The sequence below is a fragment of the Onychostoma macrolepis genome, chromosome 15 (assembly GCF_012432095.1).
Source record: "Onychostoma macrolepis isolate SWU-2019 chromosome 15, ASM1243209v1, whole genome shotgun sequence".
Taxonomy (NCBI): Eukaryota; Metazoa; Chordata; class Actinopteri; order Cypriniformes; family Cyprinidae; genus Onychostoma; species Onychostoma macrolepis.
In genome coordinates this window covers 30,146,289-30,158,788 of record NC_081169.1, presented here as the reverse complement: position 1 = coordinate 30,158,788, position 12,500 = coordinate 30,146,289, and the positions used below count along the sequence as shown (strand labels likewise).

The 12,500-nt window shown below is 30.7% G+C and overlaps 1 protein-coding gene across 1 annotated transcript in view; it reads right to left on the bottom strand.

Moving 5' to 3' along the window:
* zgc:153039 (uncharacterized protein LOC767698 homolog) overlaps positions 1-12,500 on the bottom strand; it is a 48,048-nt gene that overhangs the window by 11,033 nt on the left and 24,515 nt on the right. Inside the window, exon 9 of the mRNA XM_058744753.1 lies at positions 9,457-9,581. Within this exon, the coding sequence (XP_058600736.1) occupies positions 9,457-9,581 (125 nt within the window). The remainder of the gene's footprint in view (positions 1-9,456; positions 9,582-12,500) is intronic.

The window sequence follows — 12,500 nt, the reverse complement described above, 5'->3', positions numbered from 1 at the left end:
GTGTGTGTGTTTAATGGCTCTTCTGGAGGTCAGCGCTAAATGAAGCTGCGCATCCAAACAACAGCGTACAGACGAGAGACTGCTCACAGAAACCTCAAGAAATCAATAACAATATACATAAAGAGAAGACTATTTAACGATTTTCTTACATTTTGTTATCATTTGAAATATTTTCATGACAAACACATTTTGCTCTCAAATTCTCATTACTGTAATGTACTTGGATGTACATTTTGTAATCAATTAGCATATGAGACCATGATCCGCACAAAAAAACCCTTCTTTTTAACCTTTATTTTACATTCATCACTAATGTCAGAACACAAACGTTTCAGCTCAAGGCCTTCTTCAGTGTGTTAAACAGTTCAATCCCTCCACCCACTTTTTAAATCATTAATTCTAATGACGTCATCATTCATTAGCCAATGTTCAATCGCTAAAAACATGTGTTCCATTTAAATACTGGACAATTTCCACCTAACGCTGTCATGATATTAGATTTTTCACACCACGGTTATTGTGGCCAAAAGAATTCACAATATCAGTATACAGAGGTGTAAAATACTTGAGTAATTTTACTTGATTACTTAAGTATTATTTTGGGGGATTTTTACTTTATTCAAGTACAATTTAAACGGACTACTTGTACTTTTACTTGATTACATTTCTGAAGAAAACAACAGTACTTTTTACTCCTTACAATTTTATTTCATCTTGAAAAGTACATTACATTTTTATTTTATCTTATGCACATTAAATATGGTAAACGGAAGCACAAACATGCATGCCTGCTGTGAGAACCAATGATCATTGTTTCATGCATCAAGCACATGTATTTCTACTTCATTTATGACTTTCATCAGTTAAATGTCTGGCTTCGAAAGTTCACCATCAAATATGAGGTGGAAATATTTTCTTAATTAAAAATCTCCAAAAGTGTTTAAATAAGCATTGTTTGTTAAATTAATTGTAATTCATGTTTAGTGATGTTCTCACCAGGTAGTGGATAAGTTGTATTTATATTATGTCATTATATGACACATCGAGTATCGGGACTGTCAATGTTTTTTTGTTTTTTTTAAATCTTAATAATTACATGATTTTCTCATTAATTAATCTAAATAGTAACAGATAATTATTAATCAATATTTGCTGAGAAAAAAAAAAAAAAAAAAAAAAACTCTAAAAGCCCCAAATAAATAATTAAAAGATTAACAACACACAAAAAAGTGGCCTTTCAAAACGTTAATGTTGTATGTTTTAATTCTATGACTCTCCTCCTTAATTCAACACATTCTAGTATTCTGAGTGGAATTTGTTTCTAGCCTCTGCATCACATCTTGCTCCTCAAAGGGATAGTTCACCCAAAAATGAAAATTCTCTCATTATTTACTCACCCTCATGTCGTCCCAGATGTTCATGACTTTCTTTCTTCAGATGAACACAAGCAAAGATTTTTAGTCAAGACAATGCAAAACAGAACCACTTCAGAACACACACAAAGTGACGACGGTCAAATTTAAAATATTAGTATTTGTATCCTTCTTACATAAGCCTATCATTTCACTTAAGACGACACTGATTCATTAGCAGGGGTTGCATGCGTTACTGTCATATTCACTTTGTGTAGTTTTTGAAGTGTCATTTTTGGATGTCCCATACACGTGATTTTTTTTTCTAAAACCCTTAGTTTGTATTCATCTGATAAATGAATGTCACATGGGATGGCATGAGGGTGGAAAGGATGGAGTTTCCTTTTAATCCCTTTACCTGTATTTTTTTTTTTCCCCCCGGTGTTCCGCTGTGCTGCATTTTAATTGTTGTTGTTGCACTAGATATACGTGTTTGACCTGCACCATTGCATTTTGTTTCATTTTCTCCCTTTAACCAAACTTCTGAATGTCTGTCAGAAAAGAAAGTACTTCTACATTTTTTAATACTTGAGTACAAATTAAAGTTGTACTTTTTTACTTTTACTCAAGTATGTTTTTGGCCAGATACTTGTACTTTTAATTGAGTAAAATTTTCACTGAGTATTTGTACTTTCACTTGAGTAACATTTTTGAGTACTTTTTACACCTCTGTCAATATATCACAATATCTATAGAAACCTTGGGGAATTAGCCAAATTAATTTTTACTTTGTTTATTTAATTTTTCTTTTTACCCAATGAACATAAGGATACTGATAAACACAGGGCACATGCATTTTGTGACTATGAATCATGGTCTCAAGTAATTTAATAGATTGATACACCAAAATATATTAAGTGACGGAAGAGCACAGTGCAAACGGCTTTGTGTAATCAATTAGCATAAAACTGAAATGTCATTTCTGCACCATTAGAAGCTCCAAAACAGAATAAAAATGACCGTTTTCAAACAGGTTTCCATGACACTTAGCGATAGCCACGCCCCAAACGCACAACATTGGTTGAGCTGCTGTCGCTCTGTCAGGAATTTACCAATGAATGGCTTACTTATAGTTGGATGGGGAAAAAAAACTCAATGGGACAGGAGAAAGTGTTTAAAAAAAAAACTCAACACAAACATGTGTGTCCTTGTCCTATTGGTGATAAATGTAGAATAAAACGAAAAGAAAAGACTGTTTCATGTGAGCGCGGGTCATGATTTTGTATAATAAGTGATTTAATAGATGAACGCACCTAAATGAAAGATCAAGCGACGGAAGAGTGCAAACAACTTTTGTGGAAGTATATTAAAATAAAAATAAAAATAAAAATAAATACTTAAATATTAATTTTAACACTTAATTTTAAATATATTAAGTATTAAAATTAAGTGTTAAAATTTAATTTTGCAATCAATACTTTAATATTAAGTGTTAAAATGAATACTTAATAGTTAAGCATATTAAGTGGCTAAATTAATTGTTAAAATAATTACTTAAGTGTTAAAATAAATACGTAAATATTCATTTTAACACTTAATTTTTATATTTTTGTATATTAAGTATTAAAATTAAGTGTTCATTTAATTTTAAAATCAATACTTAAGTATTTAAGTACATATTTTAAAGATTTTATTTTATTTAATACTTAATTTTAAAATTTGAACTTTTAATTTTACATTTAATTTTAAGTATATTAAGGATTAAAATGTGTTAAATTGTAATTTTAAAATCACTTAAGTATTCATTTTACCACTTAATTTTTAGATTTAATTTTAAGTATATTAAGTATTACATTTAAAATTAAGTGGTGAAATGAATATACAAATTAATTCTTAAGTATAAGTATTCACTTTAACACATTGTTAACACAATTTTAAGAATATTGTGAAATTAGGTGTTAAAATGAATGATTATGAGTTAAAATTAATACTTAAGCATTGAATATTCATTTCATTTTAACAGTTGAAGTAGATTAAATTAAGTATTAAACTGAATGAAAGTGTTAAAATGAATACTTAAGTATATTAAGCGGCAAAATTAATGCTGAAGTGTAAAAATGAATAGTATTCACTTTTAAGTATGAAGTATTCATTTTAATATGGAATTTTAAATAGACAGCATCTTTATATGTTCTTCCATTTTAAAACACCTATTTTAGGTTTCTCTTGTATTAATTGTTATTTTTTTTACAGCAATGAGAATTTGTAGAGAATGTGATTAATTGTCCTGAAAATAATGTCAAGATACAGAAATACTTAATTTTGTTCATGCAAAATACAATTTTTTATCCCTTTCTTTTGAATTTGACCTGAAAAAAATGACCTGGATGTGTTCTTGACAGATTTCACACCATTCACCCAGAAACACACACTCACACTCACACTCTCTCTCTTACACACACACACACACACACACACACTCACTCACTCACTCACTCACTCACACACAGGCAGACAGACACTCTCTCTCTCACACACACACACACACACACAGTCATGGACGGACGGACACACACACACACTCTCTCTCACACACACACACACACACACACACGTCTGTTTTCCACATTCAGAATCTCATTCCAGTTTTCCCCCTCAGTCTCTATAACACTCCCCTTTTCATTTTCTCTTTTCTTTTCATTTATCTGCCGTTTCACTGGCGTCTGTTCCAGGCTGTTCGTGTCTTTCTTCTCTTTCACTTCCATCTTTCTTCCTCCTCCTCCTCCTCTCCTCCAGCGCCACTTGGAGCAGCAGCAGCAATTATGTTAAAAGCCAGCAGATCTGCTCTCATCCAAGTGATGTCACCCTGCTCATGTCAGCAAAAAGCAAACTTCCCGCTGCCAAAATGACCGTGCGACACACACACACACACACACACACACACAGGAGGAGTAGAAACTCTGGCGTTTCAATCAGCATCTGATTAGAGGACAGTAGAATCAGTTGAAGGGGCCATTAATCAGTTTAATTGCTTTACTTATTTCAATCAACCAATTAACAGCGTGACAAGCAGCTCGTTTTCTGACATGAAGCTATAATATAACAGACCGTCAGCGTCACACATGAAACTCATCAAATTGACTAACTTTTCCAGGCGAAAGCACCGCATCCGTCAGGCTGCCTATATGAGAGCTTGCAGTGCGTTTTAATGGGAAAGTCGAAAAACACAAAGATGTACGAATGTGAACGCTCATCCACAGGCCTTCAAAGATCAGGATGAGTTTGTTTCTTCAACAGGTTTGTAGAAATGTGTCTCTGCATCAGTGTCTCAGCAATGGATGCTCTGCAGTGAATGGGTGCCGTCAGAATGAGAGTCTGATAAAAACATCACAATAATCCACAGCACTCCAGTCCATCAGTTAACCATCTGGAGAAGACAAAAGCTGAAACACATCCAGCATTAAGACGTTTTTAACTCAAATACATTGAGTCCATAATCCATAATAACGCTTCCTCCAGTGAAAAAGTGCATCTCCTGTTGTCTCTCGCATCAAAATCCAGCTACATATTTGTTTAGAGCTGTTTTGGACAGTTTTTGCTTGTAAACGCTGCTTGATCTGCAGATTTCTCTCCTGATTCACACCAGAACACTTCTTCACTGGAGGAAGCTTTATTATTAAGGCTGTTTTTTTTGGGTGGGTGGGGGGGGTCACGATTCAATTAAATTCTCATTCACAAGTTTGTGATTTGTTTCAATTACAAATTCGATTCAATATCAATTATTTTGAATATATATCAGGTACACATGCCAAATTTTCTCAAGGAAAAAAAAAAAAAATCTCAACATGCTGTAAAATATACACGAAAGTCGGTTGGTATAATATCGAAGGTTCAAATTAGCTGATTTGTATACAAACACTTAAATTATACTCAAAGTTTTAGAATTACAAAGTTACAATTGCATAATAATAATTATACTCCAATTATTTTTTTTTTTTTTTAATATAAACATTTAAATGTTGGCTGTCATAAAATCGTGATGGATTTATTCAAACATAAATTAAACATTGAAGAACAGTGAATATATTATATGGTGTATATATTTAGCAAAATACGTGACATTGTTTACAAGCCGTTATATTTTGATGTCTTTGAAACACTGAAACACTGATTGAGCGATTACATGAGACAGGAGACGGATTTCAGTAAGTTGTACCTTCAGATGTTTATTCATGTTTATTTGGTGCTGAAACTGGTATTAAAGCGGAAACGATGATCAGATCACGCCGCTGCTTCTCTAGAACTGAGGCGCTACAGAGACCTCCACATTAAACCGCGTCAAAACGGCATTTATCGTTTGAATACTGTTATACAATAGACAGAATTTGAAATCTGAGACTTTGTTTCATATCAAAAGTAACAAATCTAGATATTTTCTGTACAGATTATTTCTAACTGCTAATTTTTCGGTGTCTTCTATGCAGCTGTTCGTGGACCACTGTGCAAAAATATTAATCCGTTTAAGTTTAAAAAGCAATATTTACTTTCATTTTAGTCTAAAAACAAAACAATATTTTGAAATTACACTATAAAATCTACTCAAATAATCTGGATATTTTGAATTTAAATGACATCATTAAAATTAGAAACATCAAATTAAATTAAATTTCTTGCATATTAATCCTGTGCAAAAACATAAAATAACACTTAGTTTAGCATTTATTCTCCTATTCAGTCCAAAAGAAAACATACTATAACTCATTCAGTTTGAGTTTCTATTAAATGCAATGAACTTTCAGTAATATTTGAGGGAAATTAACTTGATTCATTTTGGAAATGTTTATATGGTTAATATATATATATATATATATATATATATTTTTTTTTTTTTTTTTCCCTTCAGAACTTATGTCTACAAATGTGGCATAAGCAATTTAGCGATTTTCTTCTTATTTATACCATTTTATTTAAGTTTTTTAGAATTTCTGTACCGATTATTTCTAATTGCTAATTTTTCTGGGTCTTTTATACAGCTATTTATGGATCACTCCTCAATATATTTCACTGCAAAAACCAACAAATTAAGTCAAATGGTTTAGAGCAAATATTTTCCCCAAATCATTTAAGTTTAAACAATACTTGAGTTTAAGTGAACATTTCATTTAAGTCTAAAAAAATATTTCTGAAATTACATTATAAACTCAAATGCATTTTGTAACTTGACCTTAAAATTAGAAGCATTGAATTAACTTCATATTAATCCTGCACAAAAACACATTAAAACTTTTATTTTCAACAATTATTCTCATTCATTTAGTTTGAGTTTACGCAACTTTAATAAGTACAATGAACTTTTTGTAACATTTGAGTGAAACTAACTTAGATTTTTTGATTTAGTAAATTTCCCTGTTAATATAGAGTTTTTTCTGCAAACTCGAATGATTTAAAGCAAACATTTTCCCCAAAATCATTCAAATTTAAAAAACTATTTTTATGTGTTTAAAGTGAACTTTTTATTTGATTGATTTCTTTTTATTTCTAAAAATTCAAATTACACTATAAACTCTGCTCAAATGCCTTGTGTTACTTGAATTTAGTAATTAGAAAGATCAAAATAACTTAAATCTGTCGCATATTAAGCCTGTGCAAAAATACATAGAGATCACACAACTTTTCAATTAAGTGCAATAAACTTTTAATAATATTTGAGTGAAATTAATTCATTGCATTTAATAAATTTGGCTGTTTATAGTGTTATTATTGAGTTTTGCCCAAATCTTACATGTGGCATCAGCAATTCAAGATTTTCTCACCCTAAACAGAACAGTTTTAGTCAGTTTGCTACTTAATTTATTATTTAGTTTATCTGTAATGTGGACCAGACTTTATGCTGATTGTCAAACGACTGAAAACGCACAACTGTTTCATAAACAAGTCTTAAAACATCATATGAAAAGCTCCTAACGACCGCTGTTTTCTCTCACTTCACATTTCTTCTCCTCTCTATTCTTCTCTCTTCATTTTGATTGATGAGCGTCTGTCAGTTTGTTTTCTTTCGTTTGCTCTCATTTTTTTCTCCAAAGTTTCATCTCATTAATTCTGGACACACGAATCTCTTGGACTGAGAATCCTCTGCGTCTGCTTAGACAGGAACGTGGCCAAAACTCAAACCACATCATCTGAAATCCAGCGCGACTCCAAACCGCTGGAGCCAAAGATCAGCCTTCATCCTCCAACAAACAACCGCCATGTTTAGATATCACCGTGTGTTTGTGTTAAACATGGATTAGAAACACATCAGGATCATTTTATCATCAAACAACTGATATTCTTAGCAGATCTGGAAGTCTGGATCACGTCAAACCGGGAACAGATGAAGTCCAGACACACAAACGCAGGTTTGGCACTGGACTAACCAGACCTTCACAAAACCAGATGTGGACGAGATTCATTTTCTCACAGTATTGCACTGATACTTCAGATTTGTATGATGCATCAATAAATGCATTCTTGATTGTATTCACATAATATCCTACAGGTCAGTTAATACAGAAGAAGCTCATCTAAGTGAGCACAAACGAGTTCGTCAGAGATGCTTCTACGGTAGTTACTGACACACAATCGTACTTTCATACTTATTAAAAAAATATACACAATTTTGGATTTTATAGGACTCTAAAAATATAATTTCTGGAATTTTGTTTAAAAATAAATTGTTGTTTAACCATATAATGTAAGTTTCATAATTTAAATTCATTAGACAGATTTTGATTACTAAAATAAAATTTATTCATTAAAATGGAATCCATAATTTGGTAAAATAAAATAAAATAAAATTGAATTTGGTAAAAATTTAAAATTTATTCATAAAATATATAATTTATTTATAAAATGTATTTTTGTAAACAATCCAGAAAAATTTAAATGGAAAACAGAATTTGGGAAGAATTACACTGATTTCATTTCATGTTATTGGAAAACAAAAAAATTATGTCAAGAAATCCAGAACCCAGAAAAATTAAAACTAAAAATAAAATAAAGTAAAGTAAAATAAAGTAAATTAAAATAATACTGAATTTGGTAAAAAAAAATAAAACTGATTTCATAAGGCATAAAAATGTCATATTTGTTGTTCTTTCAAAACATTGTTTTTAAATTGTATAAGTTTCATGATCTCAATTAATTAGACATTCTTTTTGATTAATACAATTTAATCTAACTATTAAAACAGAATTCAGAAAACAGAATTTAAAAAAAAAATTATAGGGTTTAAAAATGTAATTTTTTGTTAATTTTTAACAAATTGTCATTATATTGCACAGGTTTCATGATTTAACTAATTAGACATGTTTTTGATTACTACAATTTAATCTAACCATTAAAAATGTAAACGGATAAAAAATAAAACAGAATTTGGGGAAAATAAAATTATTTTCATGGGGACCTAAACTTATAAATAGTCAGCTCTAACCCCTAAAAGACAACTTTAAAAAAAACTATTTACTTTATTTATGAAATATTTTTACCTTCGAGGATGTCAACAAAGGAAAGTTTGATCAGATTTTGGGAACCTATGAGGACAATTTTGCACTCAAAGAAGAGTGAAGTAAACACACACACACACAGAGAGTTACACACACACTAAACCAAACTGAAGCCACAAGAGGAAAACACAAAAGAAAACACACACACACACACACGGCTCTCTTTTGCCTGATTTTCCTGTGACTGCAGGCAGCACAATTCTCTTCCTCTGATCCAAGCGCACACACACACACACACACACACACACACACACACACACACACACACACACAGCGCTCTCCCATGTAAACTCTGGAGTGGTTCGGCTAAATTAACTATGCTAATCACGGCGTGTCTCTGGGGATGTGAACACTAAATGGCTTTTAATCTAACGCGCCTCTGCAGACACAACAAACAAACAACTGACACAAGTCCCGCCTCCACCGCACTCTCAGCCAATCAGCCGTGGAGAACAGCAGGAACGTCTGACCTTGTCCTCTGACCTTCAGTCAATATGGATGAAGACGCACAGAAAGCAGATCAGGGTTTGAGGAATATAAGAGAGATGCGGAAGCGTCACCTGAAGTTGGGAGCAGATGCCCACTCCAGCGCCAGACAGGCCAGATCCACAGCGGCGTAAACCAGCAGGAAGAAGATAGTGACGATACTCGCGATCGTGTTCAGCTTCCCGGAGAACAACACCAGCTGAGGAGAGAAAGAGAAGAAGATCCTTCACTTCACTGCAGCAGTCCCAAATCCTAGCGAGACGCCTTTACACGACTAGTAGAAATAGAGAAACTAAGTTCAATTAAATTATACTAGATGAAAAACTAAACAGACTTTTACATTTTTTTATTTAAGTTGAAGTACTAAAATTAACAAAAATAAAGCTGGAATTTTTTTTTAACCTAATAAAAATGACAAGAGGTGGAAGGAGGATGGGAAGAAAATGTAAATTGTCTTTTTAGATTTTCACATTTTCAAATGCAATAAAGAAAAATTACAAATGCACATAAAATTACTAGAACAACTTAAAAATTAAAGAGAAAACGGAAAAAAATTATAAATTCAAATAAATATATTTATTTTAAAATATAAATTCAAAATATTATTAAATAGTATAATAGTATTTAAATAACAGAGGCCTTTAAAGTTAATGTAAATTGTGTTGTTGTTTTTTTTAATGCGATATAGATATGGTAAAGAAAAATGAAAATATAAAAATAAAATAAAATATACATTCAAATGAATATATTTATTTATAAATATTAATTATTATTGTTGTCCTTCATATTTTATACAAGATGAAGTAAAAACTGAGAAATGCACATAACAAAATTACTAAAATATAAATTAGAAATGACAATTAAAATAAATAAAATACTATCAATTAAAATAAGTATATTCAGTTATAAACATACATTTAAAATATTAATAAATAATATATATATCAATCATACAGGCAGTTAAACTAAAATTACAAAGAAAACTACATTTTATGAATTCAAATAAATATATTTATTTATATATAAAATAAAAAATATATAAAATATAAATTTATATATAAATATATTCATTTATAAATATATATAAAAGAAAAATTACAAAAGCACACAAAATTACCAAAATTAATATTACAAAGAAAACTGAAAATATAAAAATATTATATGTTTTTTGGTTTTTATATTTAAATTCAAAATGTTAATAAATACTACAATAATATAAAAATAATAAAGGCAGTTGGTTAAAGTGTTTTTGGAGATTTTCTTGTTGTCTTCCAAATTTTATGCTATAAATTTGAAAGAAACCTGAAAAATATGAAAAAATTCAAATAAACATATTAACTGATAAAAAATAAATTCAAAATATTAATAAAACCCATCAAAGCTGTCTGTAGCCAAGGTAACGATGTGATGCTCTCACTACCATAAAAATACATCACACACAAATGTTGTATAAAACAGTGCATTATTTATTAGTTTCATCTATTTGCATCAAAACTGTTCAGTATTGATTGAATGCTGCAGTGCATTGTGGGATTTGAAGGACACGTGTGATGCTCTTTTGAGGGTTTAGGGTTTGGAACAGAGCCTTTGTTTCACCAGATTTTATTCCTCTCTCATTAAAACACACGCAGTGTCTAACGAGCGTGTGTGTGTGTGTGTGAGAGAGAGAGAGAGAGTGTGTGTGTGGCTGTAATTTAGAGCGAGGGTTATTAAGATACTGGCTGAGCATTATGCCTCATATTGAGTGCTCTTCTCTGAAGACGCTCGTAAATAACACACGTGGCTGCTGTAAGAGTTGAGGATAAATTGTGCATTTATTAGGCGTCCAGACTCTGGGTCAGACGCAGCAAGCGCGCACACATCTCTCAGGAAAAGGCTTTCTGAAAGCGTTGCGTGTTTCTGGACATCAGGAGCGTGTCTGGAAAACTTCCACCGCTTTAATCTGCTGAGTCACCATCCGCTCATGAGCGCCAGTCCCAGTGCATTATGGGAGTTTAACCTGTTCATTCAGCGCACAACGCTTTTTTAGACAAAAAAAAGAGAGTGGTGCAAATCACATTACACTAAAAAAAACATAAAAATAATATAAAAAAAGGAAAATATTTGTAAAATTTATACGAGTTTTAAAAAATATTTTCTTTTTTTTTAATATTATTTATTTTTATGTTCCCAATAAAACATTATTGGGAGTGTTGTACAAGAAAATACAATTTCTGTCTTTCTAAAAATTCAAAATTTCACATTTAATTCAACATGTTACTTATGGAACATATTTTTAGTTTTCATTTTAATATTTAGTTCAAGTTTTAGTAATTTTGTCATGTGCTTTTGTCTTTTTATCTTTCTTGTATAAAATATGAAATACAACAAGAACACTACAAAAACACAACTTAGATTAACTCTTTTTTTTTTCCATTTACTTAAAAAATAAATAAAACTGAAAAAGCAAATGGAGGGAGGATGGGAAGGAGATTAAATCATATTAATATTTTCATATTTTATGGAAGAGAGATATGGTAAAGAACAAACTAAAATTACAATGAAAACTGAAAATATAAAAATAAAACAAATGTGTTATATACAAATTCTAAATGTTCATAAATATAATAAAATAGTATATAAATAATACAGGTAGTTAAAGTAAATCTTTATTAATATTTTTATATATTTTTAAAAAGGTATATATTTTTATTAAGATTTTATTTTTATATTTTTAAGTATTCATTATTATTTTTGTTTGATGTAACAGAAAAAAAGTTGGAATTGTGAAACTTAAATGGAATTACAATGAAGAAAGTCAGAATTTTGAGTTTAGATTTAATTTTTTCATAATTGTGAGATAAAAAGTCTCAATTACTTTTTTTTTTAATTCCTTGGTAGTTATTTGCTGTTTCCTTGTAATTATTTGTGAATTTTACTAGCAGTTTCTGAGTCAAACGTGTTGAGAATGAGAGGGATGCGAGAGATGCTGCTCTCTTCTGTGTGTGTGAAACGCTAATGGAGGTTATCACAAGTTTAATAGTGCAGATCACACAGTGTGACAAAGCATCAGTGCATGAGCACAGGTCACGTGTGTGTGTGTGTGTTTCTGTTCCAGGTCGTGTCATCTTGCTCTTCA